The sequence below is a fragment of the Protopterus annectens genome, chromosome 11.part0, assembly GCF_019279795.1.
Source record: "Protopterus annectens isolate FY-2018-M chromosome 11.part0, PAN1.0, whole genome shotgun sequence".
NCBI classification, from domain to species: domain Eukaryota; kingdom Metazoa; phylum Chordata; order Ceratodontiformes; family Protopteridae; genus Protopterus; species Protopterus annectens.
Genome location: NC_056745.1, coordinates 611,346,038 through 611,364,741, shown reverse-complemented (window position 1 = coordinate 611,364,741; position 18,704 = coordinate 611,346,038). Strand labels below are relative to the sequence as shown.

The 18,704-nt window shown below is 39.4% G+C and overlaps 1 protein-coding gene across 5 annotated transcripts in view; it reads left to right on the top strand.

Annotated features, from left to right (window-relative positions):
* Positions 1–18,704, top strand: part of NAV3 (neuron navigator 3) — a 1,719,037-nt gene that overhangs the window by 1,021,845 nt on the left and 678,488 nt on the right. For all 5 annotated transcript variants that reach the window (XM_044088077.1, XM_044088075.1, XM_044088074.1 and 2 more), the window contains one exon: positions 16,194–16,309. In XM_044088077.1, coding sequence (XP_043944012.1) covers positions 16,194–16,309 — 116 coding nt within the window. The remainder of the gene's footprint in view (positions 1–16,193; positions 16,310–18,704) is intronic.

Genomic DNA, 18,704 nt, shown 5'->3' with positions numbered 1-18,704 from the left:
GGCTGAAAAAACAGACTTATATATACCAAGTCTGAGATACCATTTCTCTGAATATTCCCTTTTCTCCTAGGTATGATGATCTCAGAGTTTGTGTATATAAGTTTGGAGGGCTTGCCCTCCACATGCCGGGGGGTGTCACATGTAAAAAGAAGTTTTGAGGAGAACAGAGATTTTCAAGATTCATTCTTTCCTGGGTTTTCGGTCCTTTTTTCGGCTTGTCTGCTGTTGGTATTTTGAGTGCCGGTAGTTCAGTAGGGAGCAAGAATGTTGTCTGTCCTTGCTTTTAACTAAAACACATTATCTGAATAGTATTTTCCATAATTTACTGCATGTAAGACGTTGACCTATTTGATTCGCAGCTAGAGCGTCTTCTGTGTGGAGACATACGTGAATGGGCGTACCTTCGTTGAAGGTTGTGCGTCAGGGCCGGCAACTCGGCATGTAAAAATCTACTGCTAATCATTAGCGGACTGGAGTTCCGCTGTGGCGACCCCTAACTGGGAAAAGCCGAAAGACACAACAACTGCATGAAATTCCATAACTGTTAAAGGTTTGCAGCCCGTGTAAGACGTCAGATTCAGTTTAGCAGTTTTCCTCATTCTGGTGAAACAACACCATTGGTTGACTGACGTTCATGACTGTAGATAATACTTTTATGAATACTATGGTATGCTACACTGCGCATCTTGTCACCAAGTATTCCTTCTAACAGAACTTAGAAATCTGTAAAGGTCTGATCTTGTAGGTGAATCCTCTACAGATTTCTCTGTTTATGACCAAATTACTGAACAATTTGCAACCCAGTTAATGTTCCCAGTGACACCTGTGCTCCTCGGAATTAATGTAATGGAGCATTGCTTCCTGTGCAGCACCACCAAACTACACCTTCATGTTTTTATCTTGGCTAGGAACCACCACACTTTCATACACCATTCCCTGCTCTGTATTAAGTGCTTGATTTATACTTGATCCTTTCCTGTATGATGCAGTAGCTGAGATGCCCTCTGTCAATTGTTTGGTCATGTCTGTCACAATAGTGCTGTTATGTGGGACAGTAGGAGCCAGCTATCACCTTTTCAGCTGACCAGCACATTTGATTGTGAATACAAGAAGCCAACATACTAGTAACATGTTTCTGAAAAGCAGGCTTAGAAAATAGTACTTTTTATACATCTCTCCAGTTAGTTATTTTTATTCCATGATGTGATTTCAGACTGAAAATCAAGTTGAAATCCTGGAGTGGGATGAGGCAGAGACATTGTCTGGGATTTTGAAGGATAGTCTGGGATTACCCACATTCTTGCAGAATTTTTTTAGTTCCTTTGTTTTTAGCAGTCCATAATTCTTTAAAGAAACTGGTAGTGAGGTACATAATAGACTTGTGTGTCACAGGAAGTTTGTGGCATTAGTGATTTTTTCACCTACTCTTCATATAAGCTAGTGCAAGAGATTTTAGTTGTATCCTTTGTTACAAACATTATATACAACATTACGGGGAAAACCATGATGACCTGTTTTTCTTATATGAACAAAAACATATCTGGCTGTAAAAAAAAGGGTCATTCAGCAGGCTGACATGATTCTAAGGTCTTCTTACTGTCTTATTGATGCCTTGGTTCAGGTAATCTTAACCTCTGACGTATAAGGGGGACAGGTTTCCTAAGACTAAGCCCACTTAAGATAAATCCTGATACTGAAAATCTATTTCAAGATAAATAAGATCAGAGGTCTTCCTAGATCCTTCTTATGGTAAGGAGTGACTCGGTGGTTAGAGTTCATGGTTGGGGCACCTCCTATGTAATTGGTATATCCTTTTTGAATGTGTGCGGGTTTTGACTGGGTGGCACTGTTTCCATCTGCTTCCCAAATACACACTGGTGGCCAATCACTGATTCTGCACACTGCACACTGTATGTGAGTTTGTGTGTGTGTGTCTGTTTGTCCTGTTGTAGACAAGTATCCTATACAGGATTACTTTCTCTGCCTTACACTTACTGAGTGCCAGGATAGGCTGTGTCTTCCTGTGTCCTTGAGCTGAATAAAGCAGGGAGAAGAGATTGAATAAATGAAGTCTTATGACAGTAGCAAGCTATTACATCTTCTTGACCCATGCAAGAAAAAAAAAGTAATGAAGATTTCCAGCCTGGCATATCAGGAGGCTGACAGTACTGAAACATAATTTGTCTTCCGTATTTTAGAAATAAAGATTCTTCTCAGGCCTATCCTGTTAGCAGAGGGATTCATTGTGGCACGGCATGTGCCTTACAGACCTGGTGTCTGGAATTTAATCCTGACTTCTGGTATCTGACCAAAGTTTGCATTGTCTTCTGATGTCTGTGTTAGTTTTCTGTGTCTGGTTTCCTCTCACCTACCAACAACGTGCTGGATTATTATGTACAGCCCAGATCATGTTCAAAAAGGGCCTATCGATCAAGCCACTTACTACGTTGACAAGCAATACATGACTACATAAACAGAGTAAATCAAAGGAGCCCTTTTTCTAAAGGTGTAATAATCATCCAAACTTGCTCCTGAGTCTAAAACAAAGGATAAGAACCAAGATAAAGGAGATGACCAAGTCTGATCTGTAAATCCAGAGCTATGCTCAAGAAAGTCAGTTTGCATTCAATGCTTATGACATTGATTTTGATGATTTTTTTCTGATTCGTTTCATTAAATATGCTCTTCAATTTTACTCATATAAAGGCTAGAGCTGGTAAGGAAGAGACAGAGCCATGATATGTGGTAAGTGTTTCCAGTTAATATAATCATATGGATGGTTAAGTTAGGAGTCCTAGGTAGGCATCCCTTTAATACGAAGGTGAAAAAGTGATTTCTTACTTTATGAGAGGCTTTGCCACGTCGCCCTTTAAGATCAAATGGTAATAAACTGGGTTATGCTGGTTTTCCAGAGAAAAGCCAAAGAGACTGAGATTTTGGCCATTGCCCAGTATCACTGAAACATGAGAAATACTGCAGATGGGGAAGTACAGTTTTATTATATTAGTATATATTAACAATGGTAGATTGTATACTTTCCAGTGTTCTAAACACAGGAAGGTGATAACACTTGACAGCCTGACACCCCTTCCAGTGACATTTAAGTGTGAGAGCATGTTGGATTGTGGAGAAGTCTACAGCAGGAGATTCTATTTTATCATCTTTGTATTTTATTATACCAAATAATCATTAATTTTTGCAATTAATTATTGAAAAGGCAAGATTATAATTAGCACTTGCTAGAGTTGAATGTGTAAATGTGATGACATTTAAGCAATAACCAATGACGTTGGTGTGGTATATTAAGATTTACCCATGACTGGTGTGTATTAATCACAAGGGCGAAGCCCGAGTGATTAAATAAAACCAACCATGGGTAAATCTTAATACACTGCACCACGGAGTCAGTTATTGCTATTATATAATGACACTATTTAATAAAAAAAATACTTTTCTTAAATAATGTCTTTGTATATTGGCACCGTGCTGTCCTTCTGTGGCTGGTATATATCCTGTTGCCTTTTTTTATGTACTGCACATGCATATGGGACTTGCGTTCCCATGCATACCCAGTACATCAGTCCTTTGGAAAGGAAGCAATGGAGAAAAGAAGGTCTCCATTGCTCCGTTTTTCTTTTCTTTTTAAAAAAAAAAAAAAAAAAGTTTCAGACAGTTTAGTGGTAGGGGAGAGACAGAATGGAGGAAATACAAGGAAAATCAGGTACGTGTCTTTAGTTTTGAATAACATACCTGATTTTCCTAGTATTTTCTTCATCCTGTCTCTCTGCTATGTCCGGAGTCTGGATTTCAGTTTTTATTTATTCAATTTTTGTAAAAAAAAAAAAAAAAAAAGTTAGTGTATACCATTGGAAAAAAGTCAGATTGACTAGACCTTTTTCCATTGGTATATGCTTGGATTTACAACGGGTACGCTGATTGGGCTGACCAATCAGCATGCTCGTTTTGGAATATTAATGGACAGTCATTGTATAATTGGGGATTTATCATTCCTAATATACATGTAGATAAGCATAAGCAGACAGAATACTTGCATATTTTTATTGCCTGCATTCAGAACATAGAAGGTGAAGTATTAAACTGGTTATAGAATACAGAGAGGGTGGTAACAGTAGAACAGAAATTTTTCATTGTATGGAATGCAGGTATGCAGTTTGTTTTGTATCATGTCTGTGTTCCAATGTATTTGGGTCTACAATTTAGTGCTTTTAGTCCTTATGAGTCTAAAGATAGAGATTAAAAGAGCCTATAAAATGGCTGTATATGTAATCCCAAATAGTCACACTAACAGTTCCATAGGCGTATGTTACCGCAAGGAGATCCCACTCAAAACAAATCGCCTACTAACAGCACTAAATCCATGTGTTAAGAGAAAAAAGACGCATTTCATTTTTTTCACTGTTCAGATATAACATTGTATATGCCATTCATACAGCAATCCTTTTAACACAACTGAAATAACTAATAAAAACTCAGCGATAAGTTCAGAATAAAGTTAATGTGCTGACAGAAAAGGTTATCTTCAGTTGTAGAAATGTACCCAGTAAAACTCTGCAATGACTTCCATCCAAAGCCTGATCCCCTTAGTAATTTGTCAACTATTAGAACATCCTCAGCCTCTAACCACCATGCCTCACATAGCTAACTATAACCAAGTCTGACCTACTACTACTATTTAACTTGGACATCAACGTTTCCAAGCATGCCTTATTCTATTACTCAGATATAATTGTATCACAGAAACCTGCTTAAGGCTAGATATAAAAGACAATGAGATGCTTCCCCCAGGCTTCAGCATGTTCAGACTTGATAGAAAGAACAAAGGAAGTGGTGGAATAGTGATCATATACAAAAATAACATAGAAGTTAGCCTCTACCACATCAGCTACCAACCTTTAGTAATGCAGAATATCAGATAACAAATCTCAGATTTAGTAACAGGAAAAACGTCTGCATCACCAATCTATATATTGCTCCATTTCAAAACATAGCCACTGCAGAACACCTTTGCATTGGATATTTGACAACATACCCCCAGAAACTATCATAATAGGTGGCCTCGATATAAACTGTGAAGAAAACAGCACAATCACCCCAGCATCTGTCAACCTATGTTGTCAGAATCCACTTCAACATGCGCAACAGGTGCACAGTATAAAATATTTCAGTTTGCAACAAATCCATCTTCCCCTTTAAACTCTGCAATCAGAATATACTAAAAGTCATTCCACTATTTGATGCAGTAGTCCATTTCAATAATACATTTGTAAAAATTCTAAACAACTAAACCCCACATAGAAGAAAGAGAATCGGGTTAAACTCTGCACCCTAGCTAACAAAAAGAAATCAGGCAAATACTCCTTCAAAGAGACAAAGCATCACAACTATGGTCCATTAAGAAAACCCAATTCATCTATCAGCATTTTAGAGAAATAAGAAATCTGATAAATAAATCAATAAGTGATGACAAAAAAATACTTCTTCGACCTCCAAGTAACACACCAAAACGGTATTCAATAAGAAAATTACTACACCCCAGCCAAGCCTTGAACCTTTCATTAACTACCAATAATGATTCAACCAGTATAGTAACACTGTTCACACCTACTTTATAAACACTGTAATCTTTCATACAAAGCAAAACCCATCCACCCACTCTCTCTCTATCCCATGTAGCAATACAGTGCATCCTTTTCATTCTAACCTGTCACAACTGCCACCATAAAAAAACACTTACTCAACTTAAACCAACAACCTTTGTACCTGACAGCTTGCCAACAGAGTATTTAAATTGTGCTGCCAATATCCTAGCCTTCCCTGTCTCTCTACTAATTAGCTGATCCATAACAGAAAACCATATACCATCTATCTGGAAAAAAATAATTTATAATACGACTCCATAAAGGAGGAAATTCAACAGGGCTATGTGACTATAACCCTGTTGCAAAACTGTCACCTCTGTCAAGAATACTGGAAACTGTGTGCATTCATAGCTACTCAGATATCTTATTGACAGTAATCTAACAACTCAACATGGCTTCCTTCCCAGTCATAGTACTACAATGGCTCTTCTTAGCTTTATTAATAATATCAACCAATATAGAAATGAAGGTAACCTAGTCTCAGGTGTCCTCTTAGATAATGCAAAGCCTTAGATAAATCTCCCATCAAAGCTGCTCACTGAACCGTCCTCCCTAGGTCTAAACCTGTCATCACTTACTTGTTTCACAATTACCTCTGTAGTAGGCAAACTGTTACAGTCAGAGTCCCTCAAGGTGCAATACTGGACCCACTTCTGTTCAATACAGTGATTAATGAACTCCCTACCACCACAAAACTAGCAAAACTAATTCAGTATGCAGATGATGCAGCTTTCATCTGCACAGCCTCAAAACTAAAAATCCTACAAGAGCTTACCCAAGAGTCATTCACATCTGTTGAATGTCTAGTCACTGCAGACCTTCTACTAAATGCAGAAAAGACTAATCAAATGCTGTATTTACACTTCAGCAATTTAATAATCAGAAACAAATATTGTGCATTCATTCACCCTAAAATACAATTGAAACCAATACAGAAGACAAATTACGTGGCATAATTACAGATGACAAAAAATACAACCAACCTTTCCTTTCAGCCATCAAAAGATGCATAAAAAACTAGGTTCCCTTATACAGAGCTAAACAATGTCCAACAGTAACCTCAAGGAAATCCATAGCAACAACCTACCTACTTCTGACTGTCTTGTGTACATCCCCTGTCTTTGCAAATCTTAATACTACCCTCGTATTCAAGCTTGACACATGCTCTAATAAAATAGGTAAGTTTGCCATAAACTCTCTCTCAAAAAAAAAATCACTGCACAGCCCTAAAGGCCTTAAATTGGATAGAATTCCCCCAATTGCTGGAACCTGTGTTCTGAGAGACTGCCTTCCAGACTATCTGCAAATATACAGAGCTGAGTATATTTATTGTGTTGCAGAGTTTGTTAATTGTTGCTTAGATCTCTGTTGAAACTGTTCTCTCACTGTTCTGAGAGACTGATCTGCAAATATACACAGCTGAGTATATTTTTTTGGTTTTAAAGTTTGTACTGTTAGTTGTTGCTTAGATCTCTGTTTTGTCCCACCCACCTTCCTTACTTTTGGTTTGTAGTTTAAATTTGGTGGCTTTTGCAGTTGCCTGCCCCACTGTAAAATTTCATCTGGGACACTCCCCCATTCCCATCTCTTTACCACATTCTACCTAATAAACTCTTTCTGCACTTGCTTTTAGTCCTTTTTAATTTAATTGCATTTTTTAAACTGTGTTTGGTCTAATATTGCTACATACTCAAGTGTGCTAGCTTGCAAAGCATGTGAATTGTTTTTACTACTGTTTTTGCTACTTTTCTGTAAAAAAAAAAAAACTGTAAGCCTGTTTCCTACCTTTCCTGTAACTAGTGTTCCAGATACAGATTTGCTGTATCCAGGACTGTATGTAAGCTTCTGAGCCCCCCAAGTCTATCTGTGTTGGAGGGAAGCCTTCTAGCTTATCAGTGGGAGTGGTAAGCACTAGGTAACCTGTCTACCACATAAGGAGTGGTTCTGGCCCAGACATTGCAGTTATTGGCTGTGTGGGCAATCTCTTCCATCTCTCTCAACTTTCTGTATTGAAAGCCTGCATTTGCACTTGTTTCTGTCCTGTAACTCGTCTAGTGCAGATACAGATTATTAGTTTTAGCATTTAAATTTGCTTATTCATGCTCAGCTCTTGTTCAGAACTTGTAAGCACTAAATAAGCTACTAATTACTATAGCACTCAGTCTTCCTCATTAACCAGAGGAAAACAGTTTTTGCACTTACTTTTCTCACTTGCTTAGAGAAAAACAGCTCTTGTAATCACTTTCCTCACTTATCTAGAGGAAAATAGTTTTTTTATTCAGGCATGTCCAAGGGTCAGCTCCCAGTGTTCTCTCCTGTCTATCTGATGAATCTGGGCATCTTGAGGCAATGTAGAAATTGCCTCATGTACACACACAACCCTCTCCTCCTATCACCCAACACTACAACCCGTGAGAGATGCACTTATCTAGCCAAACTGGAGGTAAAGCTCTCTCCATCCAAGACTGAACTTGACAGTCATGAGGAGAAGGTAAACATTTGCACCACACCACACTCATCACATAGTCTCACTAAATCTACACCACCAAAATCCACACATAGTAACACAAAAACATTCGCGGAGACTCTCAATAATAATCTGTCTAAGCAACAGAGACCTCCAAAGCAGAAACACAAGCAACCTTCATCCCCCAACACAACCCAAATGACACATAGCCCACAGACTCAAAGTGCCACTCAACCACAGCCAATAAGGCAAAACAATGTACCCAACACACTAGTTACAGGTGACTCTATAGTCAGGCACACTGATGTCCCACTCACTAGGCTAAACAAGGAGAAGGTTGCCTGTCGGGTGCCAGGATCCGCCAAATAACCCACACACTCAGGTCACTCCACAACAAGTACAAATATGACTCTGTCATTGTCCATGTTGGTGTGAATGACCTGAGACATACTTCCCTGGACTACATGAAAAGAGACATGGAAGAGCTCTCTGATCTTGTAGCCCAGGCAGGTATGACCTTAGCCCTGAGTAGCATTCTGCCATCGCCCAGAATGATACTGCAGTACAAGGACAAAATGATTGACTTCAACAATTGACTAAGATTCTGGTGTCATTCTAAGGGGATCCAGTATCTGTCTGCTTGGGATGACATGGTCGACAGACCACGATGCTTTGCCACAGATGGCCTGCACCTGTTGCCCCTGGGATTCCGGATACTGGCTAAGGTTCTTGCTGCCCTTATAGTGCCTTTTTTAGGCAAGGTTCAAATAACAAATTCACCACCATAACAGGAACAGGCAAGCAAAAACTGAGGGTAATGCTACTCAATGCTAGAAGTCTAAATCTCAAAATGCACTCACTCAAGGCACTCCTTAAAATGGAGAACATCGATATCTGTGCAGTGACTGAGACCTGGTTTAAGGCTCCAGAGAGCACCCCTGCACTACCAGGCTATAACTCATACCACACTTTTCGGCCATGTAACCTGGACCGAAACACCAAAGGCGGAGGTGTGTCCATATTCATTAAGGATATCTACACCTCTAGGCTAGTTGCTCAGCATAATGCATTCGAGGTTATCCAAGTGCAACTAACTCTGGGCAAAACTGCAATCCAAATGGTAGCTTGCTACAGATCCCCCACCATGCCCCAGGATTCCCACTCCTCTTTTCTTGATGTACTGGAAAATATTAGGATTCAACCAAACACCCTAATAATGGGCGATTTCAACTACCCCACCATTAACTGGGAAAACTACTCATGTACCAACTCCTTAGCTCAACGCTTTCTGGAATTCATAAACTCCAATGCCCTGGATCAACTTATCCACACCCCCACCAGGGGCAACAATATCCTAGACCTAGTCATTACCAACATGAGTGACCGGTGTTCCACACCTGAAGTCAACTCCTCGTTGGTCCGATCTGACCATAAGCTAATCACCCTTGATATCCACATCCCGCCCCTACCCCCCATTAAGGAAACCGCAGTAAAAAATTTCTCCAAAGCCAACTTCATGCTTCTTAAGACAGAAGTGGTGAACATCATGACACCCATGCAGATGGACAATACAGTTACAACTGCTGAATCCTACACAAATGCACTCTATAAGCACTTACACGAGTGCATGGATCATGCTATCCCAAACAGAACCAAGACGCTATCCTCCAAAAAAGGAAGCCAATCTGGTGGTCCCCTGCCATAACCAAACTGTACAACAGAAGGAAGAAACTGTTGCAAAAGAGAGTAAAATCCCTTGAGTGGAGGAGCTCCCTGGTCAGCCTCAGTAAGAAGCTGAGATCCCTTATAAGATCCTCCAAAGCTAGCTACGAAAACAAAATCACCACTAATTCCAAGGGCAACCACAAAGCATTCTATAGCTATGTCAAGAATCTCGATGGCAACACCCAGATCTGCTCTTAGTTACAGCACAAAGGCAAGAAAATTACAGAACTGACTAATATTGCCAACATCCTGGCAGATAGGTTCAGTGCTAACTTTACCCCCCTCTCACCCCCTAAAAGGCCCATATCTGTACAGGAAGAATGCAGAGTCCCTGTAATCACAACTACGCAGGTAAAAGCTGCACTCTCTAAAGCCAAAAACACAGCATCTATGGGACCAGACAACATCCCAGGCTGCGTTTTACATGAACTTCAGAACAAACTGGCTCCCCACTTAAGCACCATGTTCAGTAATGGCCTTGCATCAGGCTTTGTGCCCACTGAATGGCACACAGCAACAGTTATCCCACTCCACAAAGGGAGAGCCTCCACTGATCCTGGGAACTATTGACCTATTAGCCTGATGAGCCTGGTCTGCAAGGCCATGGAACGTATCATCATGGAACTCATAAACAAAGACATTGGTAACCTCCAAACTCTGGATCCCACCCAGTTTGGGTTTGTGAAAGGCAGATCATGCCTCCTGAACCTGATTGACTTCTTTGAGGCAGTCACCAAAGCTGTAGATGAGGGTAAGGTGGTTCACACAGCCTATCTTGACCTGGCCAAGACTTTCAACACCACCATCCATTCTGGAAATATAGCTAAACTCACTAAACTAGGTATAAATCCCTACGTCAAAAGATGGGTTGCCAACTGGCTCACTGACAGAACCCACACTGTAAAAGTTGCAGACTCCAAATCTGACCTCAAAGCAGTGACAAGTGGAGTACCACAGGCTTCCGTCCAGGGACCTCTACTGTTTGGTATCTACTTCTCTGAAGTTCAGGCTAACACAGAAGGCCTCTGGCTAACAAAGTTCACATATGACTGCAAACCAGGAGCCATAGCCAAGTCCCCAAATAATGTGGGCATCTTACAGAAGGGCCTCGCTGATGCCTGGTGTCAGAGCCATGGCCTCAAGCTCAATGCCAAAAAGTGCAGTGTCATCCCCTTTGGTAAAAACTCTGTACCCATGAACTACCACATAGGCAGCAATCTACTTAACACCAAATGTGTGATAAAAGACCTTGGGACCCAGGTGGACAGTAGTCTCTCCTTTGATAGTCACATCACCTCAGTAGTCAGGAAGTCCTTCTACGTGGCACACCTCATCATAAAAGGGTTCTCATCCAGGAAAAAAGAGGTCATTGTTCCCCTCTACTCAACACTCATTAGACCCATTATAGAATGTACCTCACAAGACATCTGCAGCAGCTGGAAAGGCCACAGAAGTACCTCATAAAGAGGATTACCGGCCTCAAACAAATGCCCTACACTGACTGCCTCAAAAAACTCCAGCTTTACTCCGTAGCATATCGCCTACTCCAAGGTGATCTCTGCCTAACATATAAAGCTATGTCAAACCCAGAGCTGTTGGACATGCTACACCTAAAGAAATCCCAATCCCTCCGAGCTACATGCTCTAGGGACCTAAACCTTGTCACCACAATGTAAGACATTATTGCTTTCTTAGTTATATTCTAATTAGAACCATGGTAAAACAATTGGGTAATACTAGATGTGAGGTCTGCTTTTCTGTGTTAGTGATCAGTTAAGAAGGAACCAGTGGATGGTGCCTGAGATAAGCGCAGCTTACATTATAGTGTGTGTTGGCATGAGCAGGCAACTTAACTGCCTTGTATTATTATCAATCGTCACCACCTGAGTCAGGATTTGGGGTATATGTGTTACAAATTGTTTTGATTAATTTATTTATAGTATTTATTCATTTGGCAACCAAATAAGTGTCATGTTTCAGGAGAAAATAGTTTTTCTTATTTACTTTATGTTGACTATGTTAATCCACTTGGCATGTGGCCAATTTTCAGAGGAGACCTGAGATGATTTGTAAACAAAGAAGAAATTAAGATATCGGGGAAGAAAGAAAATTATCTTTCATCAGGATGGAAGTTGTTTGGATTAATTGTTGTTTCACCTATAAAATAAAGAATGAAAGTAACTTTAAAGGAAGCAAGATATCATGATTTTGAATTTAGGCTGGACAGTGTTAATACAAGGCTGCACACTGTGCAAAGCCATCTTGCACTGCTTTGTGCATTATACAATTGATTATAATGTATAAAACATCACTGCTCTACTGTACAATGACCAGGAACTGAGCAGTGATGGGAGTTTTGAACTCTATGTAAACACGGCAGTCTGTGGGCACGGCATAAGTATACTAACCCCTGTGCATCACAGATGGCCTCTTCAGGAGTTGTACAGTACGATGATTCATAGAATCCTGTAGTGCACCAATTCCATGCAAAGGAGCCTTAGCATTACAGGAGTTGCTAAGAAATTCGATTCATAGAATACTGTAGTTACCAAATTCCATGCAAAAGGAGCTTCAGCATTTCAGGAGTTGCACAGTATGGTGATTCATTGAATCCTGTAGTGCACAAATTCCATGAAAAGGAACCTCTGCATTTCAGGAGTTGCACAGTATAGTGATTCATAGAATCATGTAGTGCACAAATTCCATGCAATTGAGCAAAGTGGACGTGGCTTTTAGCTCTATTGCACTCATTTACTTCAGCAGAGAGTCGACAGCATTCCATAATACGCTGTTTTCATGAGCAGAGCAGGATGTCCCTGGACAGCTCAGTACTGCAGGGGTACAGTCTGGTCAGTGAGGCTCTGATCTGCAGTTGTTCCATCTGCTTAGACTGGCAAGTCATAGAAGTCTAATCAGAACATTTAATGGGGTTCAGCACCATGCTAATTGTGCATGTCTCAGAACCCCATTTTTACTGAGCGGGCCAACACTGCCAAAGTGAACAAAAGGCTTTCCTTCATCTCTAGTAAACTTTAATGAATATTACCCATTATCTTGCAAAAGGCTCCCTGTAAAGACAAAAATGAAATATAAAATGGTCCTAGAATGTTAATGTTTGTATCAAGTTCGTTTGCTGAAGAAATCTTAGATGATGATTTCTTGTACTGCAGCTAAATAAGGGGCTTTGAGGATTTAGTATCTGTAAAGCTGAATTATATTAAAGTTCAGAGTACTAACATGAATGTAGTTTGTTATGGTCTTAATGAAGAATTAAATCCAAAATGTATATTACATTTAAAATATTAATATGATGTCTTTGGAATGGAATGGAAATGTGATGAAATATAGCAATAACCCTATGCCTGGGTGTGGGTAATGCTGGATTTACCCATGGTTGGTGTGGTTTGGTCACAAGGGCGACCGGACCTTTTTCCATTAGTATGAGTCTGATTTACAACGTGCACGCTGACCAATCAGCATGCACGTTTTGGAATATTAATGGGGGGGTCATTGTATAATATACAATAAAGTATGGGATACAAAAAGGGAAATAAATTCCATTAGATTAGTAGTAGTTAGAAAGAGGTGGTAAGTTTTCTTTCCTTATATTATGTGTAAACATTTAAAGTTGTGATTAAGCATGTGCAATTAAATGGTTTCTAATTTGTGTTTGCATTCATGAGATTTTAATAATGCTATCTCAACCCTTTTCAGTAACTGCCATGAATTTTTTTAACATCCACCTTGGGTACCACCAAGCCAAGCAGATCTTACTGCAGTTTAATGTATCCAAAACACAGTGACGCTGGAGTTCAGTCCTCTCCTACCAACCCCCATGCTGCACTGTGATGTCATTACTGGAATGTGAATCCAATTACCTGACATAAGGTTTGAACTCACAGCCGTGTAAACTTACAGGTATTAATGCAGGTATACTGCATGCTGAGCATCTCACACATGCTTTTATTAGAAGCAGTCCAAGAGACGTACAACAAATAAAGAATGCAGCAAGGAAAAAAGACATCTAATAAAGAAACATGAAAAGCTGAGTGCAACATCTAAAATGGCTGCCATTGTAAGTCGCATAGTACATGCTAAGACATAGCACAACAAGGGACCTGAGTAGCTGACATTTAGTGATATCATGACTTGTATCTCCAGCTGTCATGCATTTACTTAAGGCATTGTTAAAGGAATTAGCTCCAAGAATATTAGTAATTTCAAGGGCAATCTGTTCTGCAGCTTGGCCCCAGTGGATGAGAATACCTTATAGTATTTTTTTATAAAGACGTTTCTGAGCATGAAAACTCAGTATGACATCCTTTCTCTCAAGAGGAGGATGCTGTCACATCAGCAGGAACATGCAACCGATTATCATCAAAATAAAATTGACACACATGGTTTTGTAATATCTTTAAATGAAGAAGATTCTGTATTGTTAGAGGCAATGAGATAAGGACATGGTAGTTGTGATAAAGTAATCGAAGCCCAGCAACATTAGCCATCCTGGCTTCTAACGCAGCACAGGAGTAACAAATGTATGCCTGACCTTAAGTGAGACAAGGTCTCTAAGGGTTAGAAATGTTAACTACAGATCATGTCTTATCCTCAGCTACTCATAAGGCTACAAAACCACCCAGAGTCTTCCAGGCCATTAGCGGTTCTGAAATACTAATTCTTGGAAATCTTAGCCTCAGCGATCATGGATTAAAACTTAACTGCGACTATGGATTAGCTCAAGACTATTGCCCAGGTCCTTTGTGAAAGAGCGGTCATGCTAGCAATCATTTAATAGAGGTGCAGCATTTGTTTCCAGCCCCATAATCTCTTGGGTCTCCAGTCAATTAATTAGAGAACACGGGGGGAAAAAATAATCCAACTCTAAGGTGGTTCACAGAGAGAGACATATTAATTCTGTAAAACATATTTCCTTTTATAAATTTTAGAGGACCAGTATATAAACCCTTCCTAGTGTTGTTTAATAGTCCTGGTTTTGATATCTTCATCAGCCAGACAAAAATAATTGACCAAAAAAAGTATATTTTATTCCCTCTACATACTCTACAAATAATGTTAGAAGGCTTAGTAGTGTGATGGAGGCGTTAGTATCTGTTAGGTAAGTCAGGTAAGTAAGGCTAGTGCGTGGTTTACAACCTTTCAAAAATTCATGCTGTTTCTAAGACTGTCACGTTTTTGGTACATTTCATTCACCTGTAGTTGAGTTATTTTCTTCAAAAAATGTGGGTACGATGATGCAGGATTTTTTTTTTTTGGACAGGATTTTAATGGTCTGTAGACTGGTTACCTGTTATAAACCAATGAATATTTGCTTGGATTCCAGTGCAGAGCACATGATAAAGCTACAAATTCAAGAAAGTTATCTATTTTCTAAAGATGCAGTCTGTCTCAGAAATCAACATACTTAGTATATTTAAGCAATAACCGACGATGTAGATGTGGTGTGGTATATTAAAGATTTACCCATGGTTGGTGTGGTTTAATCACGAGGGTGAAGCCCGAGTGATTAAATAAAGCCAACTGTGGATAAATTTCAATATACTACAACCACAGAGTCGGTTATTGCCATGATACAATGACATTATTTAAGAAAAAAAATACTTACTTTTCTTAAATAATGTCTTTGTATAATGGCGCATAACTGTTCTTCTGCTGGTTGTGCACACTGCTTCCTTGTTTTGATGTACTGAGCATGCGTATGGGACTTGCGCCCCATGCATACCCAGTACATCAATGCTTTGAAACGGAAGCAACGCAGAAAAGAAAGTCTCCGTTGCTCCATTTTTTTCTTTTTTATTTGTTAAAAAAAAAATGTTTTTAGCACTTTATACCAACAGAAAAAAGTCCAGGCGACCGGACCTTTTTCAGTTGGTATATTGTTGGATTTGCAACAGGCACACTGGCCAATCAGTGGGCACGGTTTGGAATATTAATGAGAGGCGGTCACTGTATAATTAATATTAACATACATGCATAGAAAAGCTTCTATCCTGAAGAATTCACAGCTCACTTGTCAATAGGTCACTTTTTAGGCATGCATGGAAATCGTGGGATAACTGAAATATTGTTTATTTTGTGTTTCTTTGTAATACCCATAGAAGTTACATTAGTTATTTAGACAAGGCATAGTTAAATACACAGAGACCTGTAAATTACAGTAGCTAATCTCTTAATATATTTAGATTTGATGACAATCAGCTCAGTGAAAATCATAGAAGCGTGAAATTGTTACTGTTTAGAAAAATGAATGGGCTTAATAAATCTGATTCTTATTATAACTGTTTGACTCACCAGCATGTTTCTTTTTTGTGGCTAAATTCCAGAACCCACTCAGAAAATGACTGTACATCCTTACCGCCTGCTGATTCTTGTACCAGTCCCACAAAAATCAGTTTGATCTACAGCAAGACTGCGAAACAGTGCCTAGAGGAAATATCTGGTGGGTAGAATCTGCCAACTGTAAAAATAGTGTTTTATTTCTAATGAAATGTATATCTACTTTTTATAGAATGGTAATATAATTTGATAGATGGACATGTATGACTACTTTCTAATAGAGAAATGTAATATTATGTAAGCTTATTTTGGCATTGCAAGGTTTTTACCCTGAATAGGGTTTACTTTTAATATTCTTTTCCACAACTTTGTCTGAAAATAGTAACATCAGTGACTGACAGCCTGCAATAAGACATTTCCAACTGGACTGCTTCTCAGTAGTCGTCACTGGAATTCTGAAACAGATATTAACTCAGAAATAATCAGAAATGAAAGTGCAGCTGCAAAGGGAACCTTTGATGAAGGAAACTTCAAGTTCTTTGAAAGAAAATATATTTATCATTATACCATGACCCCCCTATTAATATTCCAAAACGTGCACGCTGATTGGCCAGCGTGCACGTTGTAAATCGACTTATACTAATGGAAAAAGGTCCGGTCGCCATTTTCCATTAGTATGTCTTTTTTTAAAACACTGTCTCGCTATGTTAAAAGAGTTTAACATAGCGACACAGGTTTAAAAAAAGCAACGGAGATCTCCGTTGCTTTTTTTAAAGCTGTCTCGCTATGTTAAACTCCTTTAGCATAGCGACACAGTGTGTAAAAAGCAACGGAGATCTTGCTTTCTCCGTTGCTTTTTTTTAAACCTGTCTCACTATGTTAAATGGGTTTAACATAGCGAGACAGCTTTAAAATAAGCAACGGAGATCTTCGTTTAAGAAAAGTAATTGTTTCTTTTCTTACATAATGTCATAGTATAATAGCAATAACCCACTTCTGGGTGTGGGTAATGCGGGATTTAACCACGGTTGTCTTTGTTTGGTCCCGAGGGCGAAGCCAACCGTGGTTAAATCCCGCATTACCCACACCCAGGCATGGGTTATTGCTATAATACATCTGAGATGCCATCTAGACTTCACATTTGTATTAAAAACGTTTGAAAGCACATTCCACTTGTTGCTGCAAGCAGAGCTTCATGATTACATATCAGAGCAGTGAAAGACATTTCTTTAAACATCACTGCACTTCACTGTACCCACACTGCTGAAACAAAAGGCAGTGTAATACAGAGAAAAAAAAAGCTGAAAGTGTGATGACTAATTATAATCCTCAGCACTGGAGAACAGCAGGTAAGAATAATGTGGATATACACTAAAACTAAGATAGTGGTATTTTGGAATAGTACCCCTGTTCTAAGGTTCAGCCATCTCAGATTCAGTCGACATATGTAGCAGCGGTATTGGGGTGGGGGGGGGGCACAGTCGCCATGCCAGGTGGTGCAGAAGGATGTAAATCCCCTCACCATCCAAACACACTTGAAAGGTTTGAAAGGTAAAATAGCAAGGTTCTCAATATGCTGTTTTAATGTTTGAACTGCAGTTTATTTTTCAAAATATTGGGATTTACACCAGTAGAGCTCATAGTCTGTTCAGGAGGTAGCAACCTTTGCAGAAATAAGAATGCTTTCTAAAACAATGATCCTGTACATGCATACCTCCCCGGCAGTTCGTGTAGATGTGAACTTGGCAAGGGCATCACTTGCATGATTGACATGCCAAATGGCCGCGATGTTGCATTCAAATGATGTTTGTGCAGATTTGATGGTGGCATCATGCATAAAATTTACCCTTTTCCTCAATGTAGTGCAATCTCAGAGCTGGTATATTTAATTTGCAGGGGGTGTGGGGGGTGCAGGAAGGGTGCAGCCCCCCTGCAAAACATAAAAAACAAAATACATTTGGTAATTGTAGTGTCCCCTTGAGCTAAGTGCCAAATACACGATGAATTTTCATGTGGCAGGTTTAGACATCAACTTGAATATTCAGGATTTAGGCGGGACTTGATACTGCACACCCGGGGAAGTACTCATGTAAATGATTGCCTTTAAAACTTAAAAAAAAATTCTGTTTGGGAACCTTTCACACCCCACAGTACTATAATCAGTTCCAAGGTTGCTGCACCTCATGCTAAAGAGATTTACACCTTACAATAGCCTTCTGTGACCTGCACCATTCAGTAAGTAGCACTAAATGTTCACTGAACTTTAATTAGCATAAAACATCACATTCAATAGCTGTTTCATTAGCGAGCATACACTGAAAGCAGGTTTGTAAACCTGCAATTGTTACTTAGCAATGTACCTTGGATTCTCAGTGTGCAGGTAAAAGTGATTATGTAAATTTAAGTGCTGCCTCTTTTATTTTAATTGTCTCAGTTATTCATTTGTTCATTTATTCTATCATTCTTTTTGTCTAGTCATATATCTCTCTGTCTCTATACTACAATAAAACCCACCACCACTCGGAATAAAGCCACTAATGATGCTACTTTCCTTGCCT